This window comes from Xiphophorus couchianus, chromosome 12, assembly GCF_001444195.1.
Source record: "Xiphophorus couchianus chromosome 12, X_couchianus-1.0, whole genome shotgun sequence".
Taxonomy (NCBI): Eukaryota; Metazoa; Chordata; class Actinopteri; order Cyprinodontiformes; family Poeciliidae; genus Xiphophorus; species Xiphophorus couchianus.
This window is the reverse complement of record NC_040239.1, coordinates 14,982,104-15,002,549: the sequence shown is the minus strand read 5'-3', so window position 1 is coordinate 15,002,549 and position 20,446 is coordinate 14,982,104. Positions and strand designations below refer to the sequence as shown.

The following is a 20,446-nucleotide window of genomic DNA, read 5'->3' as shown; positions in this document are numbered from 1 at the left end:
GTCAGCGTCAAAGCATCTGCAGACCACCCCTGCTGGCGTTGAAGGCCAGATAAGGTTGACTGTTTTAGACTAATTTTGTCTGACATGCACTTGTCAAGGACTGCTATGATTTGTTTGACCACCCACCACGCCTTGAGGTGTAAAAAAAGTACAGTATGGAGTCATGAAGCAGTGCTAGGTGTTTGTCTCTATTGCATGCATGCTTTGAAACTTAAAACAAAGAAACAAATTATTATACCTACTAGTTTAACAAACCTTACCCACTTGTTTACTCTTTAACATTTTTGCATTTCAATGCGACCAACTTGTAAGATGTAAAGTGCAAAACTTAAACTTTTTTTTTTTAATTTAATGTTATGTACATAGGACTCCCAGCAAGATACATTTTCATTTTGTTTTGGACAGTAATGTATTTTGTACTCTAATTGCCTTTATATTAATTAAGATAAGCATTTATTTACCTATTTAAAATGTGTGGGGTTTTTTCAAAATTTTCAGTGGACTTTTTAAAAGAATTAAAAACATTTTGGAATTAATATTAAAAACAAACAAACAGTGGTATGTAAAAGTGCTATATTTTTTACATTTTAGTTTTAACTATCACACAGTGCCTTAAAGACCTTGATCACTCAGTGAATCAAAAAAGACTCAAAAATGTCTAAGCTTCACTAAGAACGTGAGACTTCACAGTCCGTCCGTCCGTCCGTCCACACCCTTGTCCCTAGTGGGGTCAGGAGGTGCTGGTGCCTATCTCCAGCTAACGTTCTGGGTGAAAGGCGGGGTCACCCTGGACAGGTCGCCAGTCTGTCGCAGGGCAACACAGAGACAGACAGGACAGACAACCATGCACACACACGATTTCACAGTCCATCTGTGGTAAATTTTTCTATACATATGGGACAGCCATTATTTTGCTTTTAATCTATTTGTTTTGCCATCTTAATTATTAATTTTATTCATTTATCAGTTTTACTGTTCAAAAGTCTCAAAAGTGTTCTGTAAAGATTTTAATATTCCACAATAGTGGATCATAAAACAGATTTAAATTAATGACAGTAGGGAAAAAAACATTTAAAATAAAAATCTCAAGGTTTGTATTGAAAGGTTAAATTGTTGACATTTTATCCTCACTGACAGAATGCTATTTAGTGTGTTTAATAGTACGTAGACACTCAGACAATATCATTCCAAAATTATTTGAACTATAAAATGAAAAATAGGTGTTTGTTCCTCAGAAGAACTGTGATTTTATGGGCGTTTCATTGTGTAGTTCTTGACATCTTCAACCAAATGAGTGTGTTCTGCTCAATGAACTGTGATGTGGGAGTGTTTCTACTTGCAAAGGAACAGGCTGACTGATGGAGTTGGATGTCTCAAAGATCAAAACATCATCTGCTCATGAAACCTGAGTCACTTTGCTAGAAGATACTTTTCTCTCTTTGTCTTTTGTTCTTTTTTTGGTAATGGCTCAAAAACAACAAACACGTTGATACATAGTACCACATCAAAGCATACTAAGTGTGACATCACATGCTCCTTTTTAGGGAATCACTGACGTTTTTTTTCCAAGGTAAAATTTATGTCTATTGTTTGAAACTGTCTCTATTAACATCTTAACACAATATAAACTCAACTTTATATTAATAAACTTTTACACTGACAGTTTTAAAACAGAACATCTAATAATTTAAGGTTGATTTCTATGAAAAATGCCTGTTTAGTAAATATCTAAACCAGTGGTTAAAAAATAATGCTAGTGTTTTGCCACAGAACAATGTGGTAGCTTATCTTTAAGGCTCCATTTACATGAGATCGCTGTCTGGAAACTGCCAGCATTTTCTGATGTTGATTGGGGAAAAGTTGCACACTTAGACTGTGTAGATGACCAGGCCGGGACACTTTATGGCCCTGTGATTTTAGCATGACATTTAAAAGTGCATGCACGTCTGTGCTTTAGCTTCCTCCTCACTAGCTTCCAACTCATTTAGAAAACAGTAACAACACACAGCAACCAGAAAAAACTATGGCCTAACATTATATAAAAACAATGCAGAGACTTCAGAGGAGAGAAACCATTAAAAAGGGAAGCAGCAGATCCCTGCACACATACCAAACCTATTCAGATTAAATTCAGTCAGTTCACCTTGAGAATGCCTTTTAGCCACAGACTGTCCACAGTCCTCCAGATTAGCCTTAATTTCCTGCAGTACAAGTCATGCTATATATTGAGAGCAAGTTCTCGTCGCTTAATTACATGTACTAGCGCTGGGTCAGAAAAAAGATTTGACCTAAGAATTCACAGAGAGCATGTCGTTTTTGATGTGCTCTATAAAGTGGCCGACAGGTGCAAACACTCAGCAAATGGCAAAAAGCGCTGCAAACACATGAATGATGTAATTTTCAAAATACAAAAGTAAGAGAAAATACTGCAAACAAGAACCTTTGCAATCACAGAATATTGATGCAAGACCTAAACTCAACAAAACAGATGCAAACAAAAACACTACAATCACAGAAAATACAAGCAAAAGGGGAAAAGCCTCAAGTAGCAAAAACTGCAAATATGAAAAGATTGGTCCAGACCACTAGGGGGAGTCTGGTGCAGGTACTACCACACATATCGTAAAACACTGCGTTTGAAAAAGTCGAGCATATCTTCCTCCAACTTCTTTAGGGCGTCCCATTAAATTATGACATCCCATCTTTACCACTTTACCCATCTTTATTGACATCTACGGTCTTTACTGAAAGTCTAATTCCATAAAATGTTTTGGTTGACTCCCTCCAGTGGATTGTAGCACTTCTGTGGAGTATTTGTCTGTTTTTGGAGACTGCACCATTCATGTGTGCATCAGCTCATTTTATTGTTTGCTGTGTGTTTACACCTCTCTGCCGCTGTAGCTCAACAAATTTCACAATGAAATGTAAAGAGTGTACATGTATTTTTATTTTTGGAAAGCATAAATGATCCTAAAACAGAAAGTGAACGAGAAACATTTCTAAGATAAAACTTATTCAAAATTAATAGATATGTTTGACCTTGATACTTTCAGAAAGTACCTCAGCCTTTTATGTACTCAGACAGTTAAGCCCAACACATTGGCCTTTTCTGTATAACTGCATTAATGCGATGGTGTTGTTTTAGCCAACATCAGATGTTTCAAGATTCTTTTCGATATAACTATGATGACATCTCACACTCTACCAACAAAAAAGTAGAAGTTGTCATAGAAACATTTATGAGTTGAACAACTCTTGTGTAACTTCCAACTTACACATTTTCAGACAACAAAGGACAGCCTATTTGGGTGGATTTTGCCCAACTCCCTGCCTTTTCCCCTCCAGGTGGCTAGAGGCCTCGTAAATGGCTCCAGACACGAGGACTCTGCCCACCATCTGACAGTAATTAGAACATAGTCTTGCTTAATGGAGGTAGAGCCTGAGCACTCAATTGCTGCAAAACACCTTGATGTGCAGCAAAAATTAAGCATACCACCCACAAGTTTCTATATTGAGGTCACAATTGCTTATGAACAGTGAACGCTCTGCCATATATTCGTGTGATATACAAAAACGGAGATAAGGATTAAAGAAATATGTGAAGGAAACATAAGCACATGTATTAGACATATTTATTCAGACATAAATCCTAAATAAAAGCCATGCGCTAGTGTCACATAAGCAAATGATATATTTATTAGCAGAGTCTATATTAACATACTTTGGAAGCCATATTAGTTTTCATTGTCTATGTGCCTTCTTCTGTCTTTGTCTTGTCATTCAGACACACACACACCACCTCTTTCTCTCCCTGCTCTCTCTCCTCTGCTCTGACATCTGATAGTGATTATAACGCAACCTCAAAAAACACAACTCACTTAACTCTGCTTTATTAACTGACTCGGTACTTCTGGTAAAATTTGTCCATGTACATGTAGAATCAAATAAAACACTCTTTGACCCCTGGAGGGTATCTCCTGGCAAAAAAAAAAGACACAGAAGCACATGTCAGAGACACATGCACTCTTTACCTCATTCCACCCTTATGTGGCCATTTCAAATCAGACCCTCATCCTGTCTACCCCCTCCCTGACTCCGTCTCCAGTCCCCTGGAACAGAACAGTCACGGCTGTGTGCACTGCTGATTAGCTAGAACCTGAACCGAGGGGAAACACTAGAAAGCCCAGTGTTCTTTATTGTGTTTCCCCTTTGGACAAAGGGAGTCTCTGACAACTTGGCTTTTGTCGTACCATTACCTTATCTTTTACTAATGTAACCCCAACATTAGGGCAGCTTTTGTTGCTACAAAGATACCTCTTTCCTGAAACCGACCAAAATAAAATAGAGAAAAGTAGATTTGAACACAATTATAGAAAGGAGAGGAATTTAAATGAAGTTTGAAAGAATTAGAGGAACATGTGAGGTTGTGTACTCTCTAGAATTGCAATTTGGGAAGTGTAATGTGGTAATGGGAGGGAATGCAATCAAAGGTGTATGTAACTTATTTGCTGTACTCAAGTCCTTAATCCAATCTGATAAAATATTTTAATATAAGCCAATCCAAATAAATTTTAACCAAATGTGCAGACATAAAAGTCAACATGCAGCTTTTAAAGTTTAAGGACTGATCTGGTGCCTTAAAACACAGTGTATTTTCAATATAGGCATGTTGTCTGTTAATTAAGCTGTTACGACAGTGAGCTTGACAACAGCTGAAGGTCCACCATTTTACATGCTTTCAGTTTTTAGTTGTTTTCAGAGGATTTTCTGGGGACTTTATTTCAGGGACTTTAGTCTCTATGTCCTCTAATCTCCTCATCTTCACACAGGATGTCAGCTGTCACACCAGAGATAATGAAGCGCTGAATTTATTGTATCAACAACAAGGAGGCATATAGATCATCACCTATCCTTTCTCCGAGGTCCTCAGATCACAACTTTGTTCAATCCCAGACTGTTTGTAAACCTTTTGTGCACAGAGAACCAGCTGTTACATGAACAGTGAAGAGATGGTCAGTGGAGACAGGCTCTTTCAGCTCCTATATGTGGGAAGGGCCGTGTTCCCCATAGGAAGGACATCGACAGCACCACTAACTGCATCACAGACTAAATTAACTTCCGTGTGGACAACACCATGCCCATCAGGAAGGTATGGTGTTTCTCCAACAATAAGCCCTGGATAAACCCTGACATAAAGGATCCCCTTAAGGAAAAGAAGAGAGCCTTTTGATCAGGAAACAAGGAGGAATTCAAAGTTGTACAGAAGGAACTGAGAAAGAAAATTAGGGATGGAAAAAACATCTGCAGAAAGAAAGTGGATGGAAAAAAGATGGGCTAGCTGCAGCAGAGTAACATCTGTGGGATTGGGAAGAGCCTGGAAACTATCTCTGACCACAAACCAAGCCCCCACGCCCTAGGAGACTTAATAACTTCAATCAGTTCTTTAATAGGTTGGAGAAGTCACCAACCCCTGCTTCAACTCAGTCTTCCCTGCTGTTACCTCTGTGACTGCTTCTCTTTTCACGACTTCACACCTCTCAGCAAAAACATCTAATTTTGAAAGACTCCATCCCATAGCTTCTCTCTTCCACCTCCACATTGTCCCTTTCTACAATTCAGCTGAGGAGACACCAGCAAAAGATCATGGTGTGAAAGACTACAGGTCCAGATAGCATTAGCTCCAGGCTCCTGAGGTGCTGCACAGGTAAGCAATGTGAAGATTATGGGCTGTAATTTAACACCATCCAGAAACAAGCTGGAGCTGAAGCTGTCAACTCATAACAGAGCAAGTGACAGAGCAAGACAAGCTCATCAGGAAAGCCAGCGTTGTGAAGGATGCTCCCTCTCCCTCCAGGTAGAAGGCAACAGAACAACTGTAGCATTATCACTGTTGGACAACGTCTTCCACTCCATCCAGGAAGCCATTGCTGAAACGGAGAGCTTCTTTAGTAACAGACTGCTGCATCCTGGTGCACATAAGAGCTTTATCATAGATCCTTCCTCCCAGCAGCTGTCAGACTACAACCTCTGCTCCCAGCAAACTCAAAATGTATTTACACAGGCTGGTACTTGCAGTTTTACTTGTTCTGAATGAGTTTTCTGCTGGTATCTACACATCTCTACAGTTGCATAGTTTTTGCGGTTACAAAATCATCTATCTGTTAATGCTCAAATACACAAGTAAATTTTGTACATTTTTATTTAACCTGTTCAGTTGCACATTACATTGGATTGGGGTACATTATTTTTCATATTTGTGTTGAATTTTGGCCCTTATACTACTGTATGTTGTTCTTTATAATGTTTTTATATTTTGCATATATAAAATATAAAAACATTTTTATATGTTTAGGGATGGAACAAACATCTGCAGAAAGAAAGTGGTGTGAATCTACTTCCTTTGATTGCTTGTCACATTGCTGCTTTGCCCAGGAATTTTCCCTTTGAAAGACAATAAAGCATTTTTCAGATCTATTCTTCTGATCTGCTAAATGTGAAATATTAGTGACTTTTTGAAAATCTGAAAATTTGAAAAAAAGAGTACATTTTTCAGGGAACAAACAGTGTTCCCAGAAAAATGTGGTATACAGCTAGCAATGATTATTGTTTCTAATTGTGTTACTCAGCAATAAAATGCTAAGGACAGATAAATCACTCAACTCAAAAATTATTTTCTTTGTTTTAAAGAAGTAAAATCCTCTTTTACAGACGTTGCTCTCCCATAGATGCTGTTTGTGTAGCTATTGACTATTCACTAAACATATCCTGAATACAGTTAAGCATTAAATTAGTATTGCCTAGAGAGAGCTTTAATAAAAATAGAAAAAAAATAGACTCACCCACAAAGCTTGTGAACGTGCATCTCTACCCAAAAGACAAATTTAATCAAGATGGGATCTCTGATTTTTCCCCTCAGGTAGCTGAGCCGACATGGTTCATGGGGGCTCCGCTTGTAAAAACACTGCTCCTCCTGTATCACTTTTAAAATGGAAGCAGGTGATACTTATGTATAGGCAACACATTTTTTTTAATGAAAAGCGTACATAAAAAATAGTTTTAAAAATCACTGAAAACCAAAGAGAAATAATCAGTTTCCATGAATAAAAATATGAACTGCTTAGGCAAACAAATTCCCAAGCCAGTTGAAATTTAGAGGTTCATGTGTTTTTGTGATAATTGTTGTCTGTGTGAATTAATGCATAGTCATCTGCTTGACGGCTTTTTGGCCTCAAACCTATAAGGGTCTGTTAGGGACATCTGGGCTCTCTTGGACTCTCCACCTCTATATTTTGCAGTTGCTTTCCCCCGATCTGATGGAGCTGATTAGGTGCTGGCCATCTGTTCAGCTCTGCTTTTATAGATCACCCAATTGAATCTATAAAACCGCAGCCCTATATCTACAGTATGTGGAGTATCAAAGACCATTCCTTGGACTTATTCCTTACATTTACCTTAATCTATCTGAAGTTGCAGATTTTTGAATTTAACGGAAAGAATGCAATAAAAACAAATCATACATGCTTAAGCGTCATCTTACCAACAGATGTTCTTCAACAACACATTCTCTGCTGGCTGGCAATATCAATAAAGTAATACCATAATGTACACTGTGACATGGGACACAGTTTAAAGACTCCCAGAGGCCTGCTTCACATTCTAATTGCCTTTTTAGATGGATATGTAGAAATCCACAGGACACATAAGTGAAGAAACAGGCCCACTCGAGATTGGATTTCATCTGCATCAGATTCAATATCTTAGAGGGTAAATTCAATTTGGTACCAATCAAGTTTAATTTATATGGAATTACGTCTTCAGAAAACATATTGATGAGCCCATCATGAATTTACGTCTCATGGGAAGGTGGTGTGTGCCTGAGCAACGTGGATGCAATTTCACCCAGGAGGGTATTGATGACGCGATACAAAACAGTACATCTGCAGCAGCACATTTGCTGCTTATCTGTGCAGAAGTCAGATCCAGAGAGGGAAGGTGAATAAGGAGAGAGAGAAAAAAGGCAAAGAGAAGCCTTTTTTTTAAGAGAGTCCCCTTCAGTATTATTTTGCAGGTCACAGAATATAGCAAAAAGCAGAAAGGCATTTGCCATACAAGACCGGAGAGTCTCTGGGTCAATACACCCTTTGCCATTTTGTACACCTTTTTTTGCACCCAAACATTGACATTTCATTCCCACCGACAAGAATTACATGAACAGTCTAAAATTAATTGAAATAATTGTTAAATTTCAACATAGTCTACGAAGAACAATTGAAATTACATTTTATAAACCAATTGTTTAACTATTACTTGTACATTCTGTTTTCCAAGACTGTTTGAAATGTTTTTATGTTTAACAACTGATTGTGTCCTTCTCGGTCTTTTTTAGGCTGAACCCAGGTGGTCGTGTTTTGAAAAGTCAATGCGTCAACAGCGTCGCACTGGCAGATAGGAACTGACTAATGGTTGGCATGAATCATCCTGGCGAACACTGGCCCATTCCACACCTGGAAATGGCTGCAGCAGAAGATTCAAGGTTGACCACGGAAAATACCAAAACTTAAACAATAAGAAACGCAATGACCAAAATTACCGACAAACGCAACGAAAATAAAGCAAAGATTGTTTCGCAGTCAAAAAATTTTACCATTTGTGTGGGAATTTAATTTAAAGACACAGCAATCAACAACAATATATCATGTGCAAGGTCAGCTAGAAAATTCATTATTTTAGTTGTGTTCATTTTTATACAATAATCTACATTTGAATACATATTTTCTCAACTATTTCAAAGGAAGAAGTTGTAGAAACTAAATAAAATTATATCATAGGTTTTCCATCATTTGGCTTGACCTTGATCATTAAGAACTTCTTGTAAAATTAATGCTGTAGGCAACAGCTTGAAACAATTTATATCTATTGCTGCATGCATAGCAACCCCCTAGCCCACAAAAATCTGACACTTGATTCCTATGTCTATCAAGAATGAGTCAGTGTGGCTTATCCAGATGTTGTTTGCGTTTCAAAAACTCTAGAAAACCTAGGAATCTAGCCACTCTTGACGGAAGAATTTGTTTTAATAAAGACTTTAGCAATCAAGGGATGTCTAGACCTCATAGTAAAGGCACTTCCTGAAGCTCAACAATGACACTTGCTCTTAGGCAAATGTTTCTGCCATCACCAATGGAATGGCACCTCAAAAGAACCACCATGGAAATTGGAGGTCTCTGCTTTGGGGGGCATAAGGGATGAATTTGTCACAAAGTGAATCCAGATGGTTATCATTCCTTCTCCTCAGACCTATTTTTTCTCTTGGTATCCCAGTCATCACTCCATCATTTCTCTCCTTAACCCACTTCCCTTTGAGGTACCAAAAGGCCTTTCCTTGTTAAAAATTCAGCCAAGCCAAACACAAAAAAGACCTGAGGTTCAAAAAAATAAAGAGCAGAATCAAAGTTCAAAGCAAAACTGTATGAGCTGAAACCTCCTTAGGGCTTAACCTGCTGGTGTTTAGGATAAGGACTCTTGTTGCTAACAGTCATTTAAAAAAAACATTAGTGAAAATAAAAGTGACCAAAACGTGGTGCACAATTAAAAAGCCTGACGAGGGACAGCTCTACAAGAACAAGGCTAAAAAAAAACTGTAAATATGAAGCAAGAGAGAAACGGAGTGTCTGAGCACTGAGACCAGCTTAAACTTATTAACGCATTAAATGAGATCAGACGCTGGCTGGTAAGATGTTTTCACATCCACCCTGTGGGACACAAAGTTAAACTGATCATGTGGCCTATTAATCCACCTAATAAATCATAATTTAAATCTGCTCTATGCCATCAACCAAGCTGCTCTCAAGGCAGTTCTGTGTTCTACAATGATTTACTTATTACTATGATTATCCATGGCTGTACAGCTGGAAGATTTCAAGTATTTCATCAAAGTCAGCTCCTGGTCACATCTCTCAAAGGAAGCAAAAACAGAATAACGTCCTGAGTCCTGCATCAGGAACTCAGAATACGTTTCTTTGTTTAAATGTCCACACATTGAAAGGGGATAGGTCAAGGAACTGAAGATTAAGACTGTGCAACTGAATTATGTTTAATGTTGAATGAAAACTAGAAGAAAGTGTCACAGGTGTTCTGATAAATTGTTAATGATCTGCATTTTTATAGCACGTTATCAAGTCTGAGGACTCCAAAACCACCAACAGGCGAGGCAGGTGTTTTACCCAAGGAGAAAAACTGTTGAAAAGGACAGAGCAGGGATTCAAACCAGCAACCCATGGGTTAAAAAACAAATCCCTACCTCCTGATTATGTTTATCATAGTTATTTTTGCATTTTCTTATAGCAACCAGAGTTCATCAGATTCATTTCAACTACTGCCTCTCATTCCTCACAACATCTTGTAGCCTAGTTCATTTTTCCAGAATTATTAGTGGTAGGAAAACCAACTTAAATGTATGTTAATCAGCATTAACTATATATGAATGTATTTCTTTGAAAAGCAAAAACTTTCTCTCTACAATTGCAACTTGTCTTACAGTGTAGTACAGTAATCTACACACCAAAACTGATTTAATGTGCAGCAGATTCAACGGTAATTTATTGTTATTTATTTGTAGCAGTACAGTTTAGCCTTGTGTTTGCACATCAATTAGCCAACTGGACAATATTTTGAGACTTATTTGTTTTAAAATAGTTGATTTACAGCAGAACTGCATCAAAAAACCACATAGCTAACTTTAGACGATGTTTTTTTGGTTGCTCTTTTAACAGAGACATTATGAGTATATTTGTTTTACAAACAGTTTGAAGAGTGCAGTCTGCTCATGGTCTGCTGTGTGTGCTGTTGTGAACAGTCAGTCTAAATACTTAAGGCTCTCTTCAAGCAATGGAATAATTACTGTATACAACCTTCTCAAAAAACAGGCCCTGCAGAGCAGAGTTGAGTGGAGTCAAGTGTCTCATATTACCCTAGAAAACTAGAGAAAGTAGTAAAAAAAAAGAAAAAAAGATTAACGAACATTTCAGGACTTTCATAAAAAAGTTGATGTGACTGTATCCAGACTGAGGTGTATAGGTGCTTTTTATATATGAATGAGTCTATCAATCCTAAAGTAAATACCGATCATTTTATGAGCTGCTTGTGTTACTGATTGGACCCATGTAGGAACCCTTTTCGCGACATCTTTGAACCTCACTCCTTAATCATATTTATAGGTTTCACATTAATCAAGATGTGGTGAGGTGTGCATAGATTTGTTTCCTCCAGAGATCAGTAACAAAACCGAGCTTCAAACCTCTCACAAACCCACAATAAAGATCAACAAAAACTTTCCTGTGGTTGTTTTTACATTTGTTCAGGAAGATAGTGCCTGGAATCTGCTGACAAATTGGATCCATGTCAATGACATGTCATTTTGCTTTGATTTATTGTTTCAGAATATTAAATTTTAAGGATTTTTTTTAAAGTTCATAAAAAATGCAGAATGTGGAGGATTAATCTGGGAACTCAGGTAAAGAAGAATCTTGAAGCATCTCAATAAATCACCCTGACACAGTAATTAAAAATGAGTCAGATCTTCAAGAGGACAGCCTCTGGCTGAAGGGGCTTATCTGGGTTTATTTTTGATCCTTATCGCCTCCTATTCTAAGTAGAGGAAATTGATCTAAGGAAGGCTTAGCACCAGCAAACTGTCCTCAAGTTCACCTGAAGAGATTTTAAATCTCTCCTTACCCTGCAGTCTTAATTTTTGTTTTACGTTACCAATTATTTTTCCACCTATGTGTAGCCCTCAAAACCATATGGCAGTTAATCGGATTCAAAGACTGTATTAAGCAAAGTTTTAAAATACAAGTGCAGCAGTCATGCAGGGATATGTTTTGCTAATGTTTCCTATTCTTTAGAGACTGAATTAACCTCAGCAAGCATTGATTTTCCCTGACTGGGCCAATTAAATGTATTGAAAATATCTTGCGTCAGTTTTTTTCTTTTGGTGTTTCATTCAGCTTCTTTCCACATAAGTACAAATTAAGTTTGTTTCTGACTTATTTGCTATTCTTAGGGAGTCAGTTAAGGACCTGCATTAGGTCTAATGTGATGTGAATTTCCACCAGTCTGTGTCATACTGCATGTATTCATGTAGTGTAGTGGATGTATATGTATATTTTCTTTTGTGCACAGAAGAAAATTGTTTTCCTTGCAGTTGCTAAGTGAGACACAGCTGAGGTTGTGGCCGGTTTTTTAGATTTGCGTGATACATTCCTGACCTGAATAAGACTTAACTTCCCACTGACACCACAACAACAAACACTTTCTGACTGACAAATGAGAAAAACACACCCACACACACACTCTCCTGCACACGCCTACTTGTCTGGACCTCTCTCTCTCTCATAGTTGCTAAGTGTTTTCCTGCGGGGTTCCCCTGTCTTCTAACCCCTGCACCTCCACAGATGAGGTGAGATAAGATCTGGAACTATGGTATTGTGCCATCTGGATGGATACTCTCACATGATTGCTTATACACACATATGCAGATATACGTCTGTCACAAGCACACTGGGAAACACCTGGACTCGGAGGGAGAGTTGAATACTGTGTGCATGCCTGTGAATATAAGTGCGGTGCGTGGGGAATACGGGGCTGCGGGTTGTTCATTGCTACAGGCTGTTGTTCTGTTTCCCCCCTCTACTATGTGTCCTCTTGACAAGGGGAACTCTACGTATCTTGCATGCAGTTTTTTGTTGTTTTGAAGTTGCAAAAAGGAATTGATGCCCACATCTTCAGATAGACCAAGAAGATAGAAATTACGAAAAATTTACTACAGAAAGAATGACGCATTCCAGTGTCCTGGCAGAGGACAGCACTGGTCGCTGTGGTAAGAGGTGATGGCGTATGACCGCAAACTAAGTTCTAAGTTATTTATTGAATTTCTTTTGTTAAAAAATATATATATACGTCACACAACGGCGAGCGCAGAATACTAAGATTACCGCTGTTACAAACGAGTGAAGCTAAAGCTCTTCTCTAAATCGCTGTATAGTGTTGCGGCTATAAAGCAGAGAAGTGAATCTCAAACTTCAGTGAATAAATCAGCCTCACGCGTGGACTGTCAATACCCTGAAGACAAAAAAGCGTTGAGTCTGCCAAACTTCATCATCGCGCATAAGACGAAACAACTTAATCCAAGTCAAACCCGCTGCGTTTAAGAGTAATTTGCATTGCTTAAATAATTTGCTCACCTTCATATGAGTCTTTGCTCTCTTATTCCATGCCAGAATAAAAGTTTCTGTTCGCGTCGCTGTGGTTTCAGACCTAAGTTGAAGCACTTTTCTCCTACTCAGTTTTCCCCACGATCAGAGGCGGAGAAGCAAGCAACCAACTCGTGGGCTTTTCAATCAGCCCCCCACTTTCCACATCAGGTCACCCAACAAACAGAAAGAACAAATCATTCATATTTTTGTGTTTTGTATTATAAACTGGAACTGGTTATGTTGTTTTTTTTGTCTTTTTTTTTTAAACCAGTTTCAAAACTGATATTTTCTCTACCTTTTGAATCCTAAAATTTCAGACATAGGAATATGAGTGATCTTTTTTTTTGGCCTCATCTGAGGGTTAGATGGCTGAAAGGGTGTTCCTAAAAAAACATACACAAAATGTCTAAACATGGGTCTAAACATTAGAAAGTTAAGAATGTAAAAAAAAAAATAGTTGTGTAAGATCTACAATGTTTAATCTAATTAAGAGATAATTAATCTTTGGAATAAAATATGTCTTTAGTCATAATTTAGACATTTGGGTATTTTAATTTTAGTTTACAAAAACTTGCATAATTTATGTCAAAGAATTTACTGTCGTTTTGCATTGTATGAAGACAAACAGGAATTACATTTTTAGGGCTTCTTACATCTTTGTACAAAATCATCCTTTTACTCAGCCATAAAACATTTATTCTTGGACTGAATAGAATTAGATCTACATTTTACATTATAATAACAGTTTTATGTTTATCAGGAAAAACAAAACAAAAAACATAATTACATGGCCTTGGCTAGTTTTCTAAATAATCTTATAATAGCACTAAAAGTAGATATGATTAAAAATTATTTTCTTCTTCTGACTACTTTCATCATAGTTCTGAACATTTTGCATATATTTTTATCTAGCTTTCCTTTGATAAGGGAAGAAAAAGAAGAAAAAAAAGACTGACAAAAATTCTCATCAACAAAATAACATCTTTTGAATATTTTGTGTAGCTAGTGGCCTTTGTTGACAATATTCAAGTGAGCATGCAGTGCAGGCATACAATCCCATGTTCTTGAATCAAGTCTTGGAGAGGTGCATTGACAGCAAACTCTGATTTAATGTGATAAGGCAGTTTCTCATATACACAAAGTAGAAATGGGAGCAAAAGAACGCACCCACTAGGAGGGTTAAACATCACAATTTATTCAACAAAACAGGTACATTTAACTTATTTTCAAACATATTTTGAGAGATAATAAAAATGACATGTAAATACTTTTGTTTACTATGCTGGTACTTTTGCAATATATATGCTACCTTTCTGCACACAATCTAGTCTCCTCTTGGTCTGACAATGTAAAATCTTGTCCTTTTTACCTAGTTGCATTATAATTTAGTACAAATCTAAAAGAAATATCCAGACAATTACATATTCAAAGTAAATTAAAGTGTCCCCTCTTTTCAACAAAAGAACAATTAAACACACACACACACACAGTACCTCCCAGGATAAAAAGATGCACAGACTGTGATGAATTGTATCTCAAAAAAAATATTGGACCATCTGTCTTTTTGAGGTGAAGTTGAAATATAAAATAATGAATAAAAACACAAAACCTTTTCATTAATAATAAAATACAATTCAAAAGAATGTATGTCCATCACTAACGTGTTGAGTGTGAGGAACAAAATTAATACTTTCCATATTATTTACTTATGTCAGATGTTAATATTTATTTATTTATTTAAGTTTTTTGTCAATCAACCAGAATAAATAATGTTAAAAACTTATTCTGTTATATATTTGTCTGTTTGGAAACTTCAAGTCAGTTTTGGCAAACATCATGAAAATACAATAAAACAGAAAGATACAATGATTATCTTAGATGCTTAGTTAAAATCTTTTATTAAAGTAACACATCCACATTTAGTTAATCTTAATACAAATACTAAGATTTTGAATACTATTTTGAAATAGTTTTGAATATAGGGACATAAAAGAATACACATTTTAATGTAAGCTACTGATAATCTATTAAAATTTGCACAACTGTAACATTAAAAATAGCATACGTTAGTGCTTTTGTGAAAACTAATTGCTAATATTTTGTTGCAACAAATTCTCAAGGCTTGGGTAAGAACATATATTTTACTCTGTTTTTTTGACAATTAAAATGAGTGATTTCTAATTATTGGGGAAGATTCTATTCTGTATCTACAGACAAACCAAGGATGCCTTTTAGCTTCAAGGTTAAAATCAGGATTATGTAATGAATCAAGTTAGAATATTTTTGTGTAAGATACTATGACTAACTGTGGTCTTACAAAAATTATTAATTATCAGTACAACGTCTTGTGTGCATAAGTATAATAAACTTCTTTCATGGGGCGGTATAATGTACTTGCAGGCAAATAGTGCCATTTTAGAGCATGATCAAGAAACTATGTTACCTTCAGTTGTTATAAAAATGCTGCATATGTCAAACATGACTTGAAAGAATTCTGACTTCGCAATTTGACGCCTTGAAATTGGGCTTCTGTCTCTTTAAGAAGCTCCGGCTCTATCCGACACTCTGCCATAAGCACATCATCACAACAAAGCTCATCCATTTTGCTGTTTACAGCTGTTCTTAGGGAATTAAAATTAAGGCAATTTTAAATTATATAAACTGGATTGTGTTTACAATCCTCCAAAATCAATAGCAAAAGCCTTCGACTGAGAGGTGGTTCATATAAGTGCAGCCGACACGCTCAAAACGTGGTATGCTAAATGGTGCTGATGCTAGTCTGATTGAGCAGTGTGAGGGAGAGATGCTCTGAGGGACAAGTGCTTGACTGGAGACTGCAACTCCAAGGCTGAACTTTGTGTATGAAAGAATCAAAGCAAATCCCCAGGTTTGATATAAAGCTCAAAAAAGATTTTGTATTACCCCCCCACCCCTCTGTTAAAGAGTTAAAATAAAAGTAATCTGCTTAGTTATATCCTCAATTAACTTAGTCAAAGAATAATCTACTGGTAAATATCAGCCCTCAGTATTTCTGCATCCTTTGACAAGAGAGAATGGAGGCGGAGAGCCATTTGAAGGTTCATATCTTCACTGTGTGAGCATGTTTCTTGCAAAGAGGTTTGTCCTTTTTGGAGAAAAAGGTCTGACCTTCCAGAGAGGCACAACATACCTGTGAAGAAACAGGTATGTTGAGACTTACACACAATTTGAAGCTGAACTTTAATCAGTTAACTGTTGCTTAAATAGAATAGCAAAAAACATACAATAGCAGGAACCTAAAACATTTTTAATTGATTTGAAATCTCTAAATTGCCTAAAAATGGATACATGATTATGCTTCATTACACAATACAGTATGTCTGTCAGGTCTAAGACACTAAGAGTGTGTGTATGATTTTCACTTACAACACAAACAAAGCAGGTGTCGTGCCAGTTGTAACCGAGCGCCTCCAGAAATTTGTCTCCAGCCTCAATAGGGAACTCACAGCCATGGCAACCAGTCCCAAACAAACTGTAAAAGTCTGTTTTGCAAATAAGAAAAATATTTTTTAAAGCAATCAGGTTTTATCTTCACACTAAACTATTCAGTAACATCATTCTCCCAGAGATTTTCAAAGGAAAAATGCCTAAACAATATGTAACAGACAGCAAGAATAATAAACTAAATAACTTTACTCTTCATTAACACAGCTTTGAATACAAATCCAACTATTCCATTTCAAATGAGGTAAACTTGTGCTATTCAAACTTGTGCTTTCTTCATATGACTGTTGGGTGTTTCTACTGTAGGACGACAAAATATCTCCAAGTCTAATCAGTCTAGTCAATGTGTCCAATCAGTAGATTGTACAGTCATCCAGTACCCACACAGTACCCTTCAGAAGCCTACAGGTAGTGAGCAACTGTGTCTCACATCAGAAAACCACTGAAACATGGACCACATGTAACCCACACTTGTTCTAATTCGGCTTCCAAGTGGAATCCAGAGCTAATCATAACCAACAACCCACAGCAATGAGAATGTTAGCACCTACAGACTGAATTTAGGACTTTAGTTATTTTTAATTTGATTTTATCAGCTTCCTTCTTTAAAAAGAGATGTATCAAAATAACTGAACAAAGGGACTGATTTTGACTTTATTAAATTGTTATGGACTTGACTAATATGTCTTTGGTGTAATTTGATTTAAGTGTGGCCTTATTATTTTGTCTGTATAGCTCTCTGCAATTAATTAGCTATAAATAAACAAGCTAAGAAACAGTGCATGCCCTGCAAAACTTAGTCAGTTTTCTCATGCAGAGTCATGTACACCTACAGACAGTTTCATGTGACTGAACAGTGTCAACATCTTTGCTGACAAAATTATTAATATTTCATGAATGAATAATCAGTGGTGTTAATTTCAACACCACTTATCAAGAAGCCTACATTTTAAACACACCCGTCTTTGTATAATTAACCTATTACTGTTACTGAAATGAAGGGACTTTTCAAAAAGATTGCATTGAATGGGTCTCTATGTTTCAATAAATGCACTGGATTTATTTTTTTGCCGAGTCCCTTATTGATTACATTTGATGTGAATCCACACTACATAAAAGGAACTGAATTGAGCATTACACTTACTGAAAATATTACTTGTATGAACTTACATAAATATTAGCACAAACATTAACACCTTTTCTACTGACCTTGCTCACAATAAGGTTCTCCATCCTCCAGGTGAAAGGTGTTGTTCCTGATTGGCTGCTGACAGGCAGCACACATGAAGCAATAGACATGCCATGTTTGTTTCAGGGCATTAATTACCTCCTAAACATAAAATGTAAAACACAGGTTATAGTTTAAGACGTAGTACCAAAACTGTATCCAGATTTGTATATTTGCAAATGCTAGATAAGCTGTGTTACTTTCTCAGTAAAGTGTTAGAGAAAAGAATCAATTCCATAAATTAATCTCAGCAAGATAATAATTGACAGATCTCTTCAAACACAATATATATATATATATATATATATATATATATATATATATATATATATATATATACACACAGGTATATATATATTTTTTTTTTTTAAGCAGTCGCATGACCAGACTTAAGAAATACTTCTTGAGTTTTTTTCCCACCCTTAAATTGCTAGAACAAAAAGGTTGGTGGGCCAGCGTAAAATGAAGGATTAGAAGAACAGGAGTGAGAAAAACAGGTTAATAGGAAGCCATAAGCCGGTTGAAGATGTGTGAGAAATGGAGGGTTGGAAGGTTTGAGGCTAAAGAGGTTAGAACATGTGAGGGATAAATGTCAGACCTGCTCAGAGAAATGCGATTTCAGCTTCTTGGCACTTTGGGTTCAAACCACACCTGCAGTCTTAAAGGCATCTAAGACTAATTCTGCTAACTTCAGAGCATACACTGCATTCCTGAGTTTCAGTCATGGTCACCATAGATATTTCAACTCAGCATAGAATGCAAGAACCTTTTCATTTGTGAACTTTTGATGGGGGACCAATTTTACATTTTAGAAGCTCTTTAAGTGTTTATTTTAAATTATGTAATAATGTTTGCCTACATAATAAATCAACCCAACAGAGTGGAACAGAACCTCTGTGGCAAAAACAGCAAAGAACAGACCTGGTTAAAAGTGGAAATTAAGAGGAACGTTACGTCCATTTGAGATTTTCTTTGTTACAGTGTTCATTTGCTATTAATTACATTGAGGTATCAGGCATTTCTTTTCTTTTTCAAAGAACCAATTATCTCCTTTTTATTTGTTCATACATCAACTCACCCCCAATATCTTGGCCTGGCAGCGGCTGCAGGTTGGTGCAAAGAACTCTTCATAGCAGTGTTCACAATACACGGAGCCTTTTTCTTCCACAAAGCCTATGTCTGCCAGAGATGTTCGGCAGTGGGCACAGTTAAATTCCTCCTTGTGCCATGATTTTCCCATTGCAACCAAAAATGGTCCTCTGAAAAAAAAAAACAATGAGATTAACTACAAAATGTTAAATTCAACTGCATAATCCTCTCAATTTCCTACTGCCCATGGTAAGAAAGTAAAAACCTTTCAAATGAAATAATCTTATGTGCAGTGGCATAGTCACACACTGACATTTTGCTGTTATTCTTCAATAGCAAGCTTCAGGGATTTTCATGTTCTCTCACCATCCTTATCGCTGCAGGTGGTAACATGGTAAACTTGGGTCCCAGTGTTGTTCATGAAAGTGTTCATGAGCTGCACTCATATTTTTGAGAACGTTGAACTAAACAACATGAAGTGAGCAAATGCTCAAAAATAAATAACAGCAGGAGCTGGTACAGTTTTCTTTTTTTAGTATACAGAAAATAGTCGCTTCCAAAGGATGTGTGCGTGTCTATGTGTGAGTGTGTGCACGTGACAGACTCGATACAGCTGGCATGCTCATACAGACAGTGTTTGTGAGGACCCATTTTGATATTGATCGCTTCTCTTCTTACATTAAAGTTGATTATAATTCATTCCTTTTTTACTTTAAGCATAGTGATACAAACTGAAAGCTTATGCCATAACCATCAAAACGAAGATGGACTCAGATTGCTGTTTTGTACAGCACTCTCCAGGTGAGTTTTAAATTGCAGCAGAGACAAGCTGAGGAAGCTGTCACTTCTAATTTTCCCCTCAGGTATATTAGATATACTACAACGGATACCCAGACACATGCTTTGTTTTACATAAGTGATGATTTTCTCAGATGACACAAACAAAATCAAGATTTTCTTAAAGACAAACAACCTCACTGCTTTGAAAATGGCTACACAAATGTTTGTAATGGACCACCTTTCAGTCATTTTGTTTTATAAAAAGCATTAAAACACAAATGAGGTGATGGGGAATTTGGCCATATAACAAAATAAAATTATATATGATCAAAGAGAAGACAAAATATAAACTGACATGGGCCATGTCGTAACTATCATCATGTTAATTTGTGAATGATTAATAACCTTTATAATATCTGACACAAAATATGATCAATTAACAAGAAGGAGTTCGTGTTGGAACTGTAAACATAATTCAAAAAGTTAAGGCTGACATGTTAAAGAATTAATGACAAAAATTGCTTTCCTTACATTTATTTTACACAGATTGTTAATGGTAACATTAACTCCATGAACGATGGGCAAAGAAAAATACATAATTTACTTATTTAAA

General features: G+C 36.5%; 2 protein-coding genes across 8 annotated transcripts in view; both read right to left on the bottom strand.

The window, feature by feature from the left end:
• bmpr1ba (bone morphogenetic protein receptor, type IBa) overlaps positions 1 to 13,372 on the bottom strand; it is a 68,816-nt gene extending 55,444 nt beyond the window's left edge. For 2 of the 3 annotated variants that reach the window (XM_028034401.1, XM_028034407.1), the window contains exon 1: positions 13,242 to 13,372. The gene's annotated coding sequence lies outside the window, so the exon portion shown is untranslated. The remainder of the gene's footprint in view (positions 1 to 13,241) is intronic. The other variant, XM_028034405.1, reaches the window with a different exon arrangement.
• Positions 13,373 to 14,427: 1,055 nt separating this feature from the next.
• LOC114154867 (PDZ and LIM domain protein 5-like) overlaps positions 14,428 to 20,446 on the bottom strand; it is a 52,752-nt gene continuing 46,733 nt past the window's right edge. For all 5 annotated transcript variants that reach the window (XM_028034324.1, XM_028034326.1, XM_028034327.1 and 2 more), the window contains 4 exons: positions 19,043 to 19,223; positions 17,946 to 18,066; positions 16,659 to 16,774; positions 14,428 to 16,422 (listed from right to left, as the gene is read on the bottom strand). In XM_028034324.1, coding sequence (XP_027890125.1) covers positions 16,333 to 16,422; positions 16,659 to 16,774; positions 17,946 to 18,066; positions 19,043 to 19,223 — 508 coding nt within the window. In that variant the 3' untranslated portion in view covers positions 14,428 to 16,332. The remainder of the gene's footprint in view (positions 16,423 to 16,658; positions 16,775 to 17,945; positions 18,067 to 19,042; positions 19,224 to 20,446) is intronic.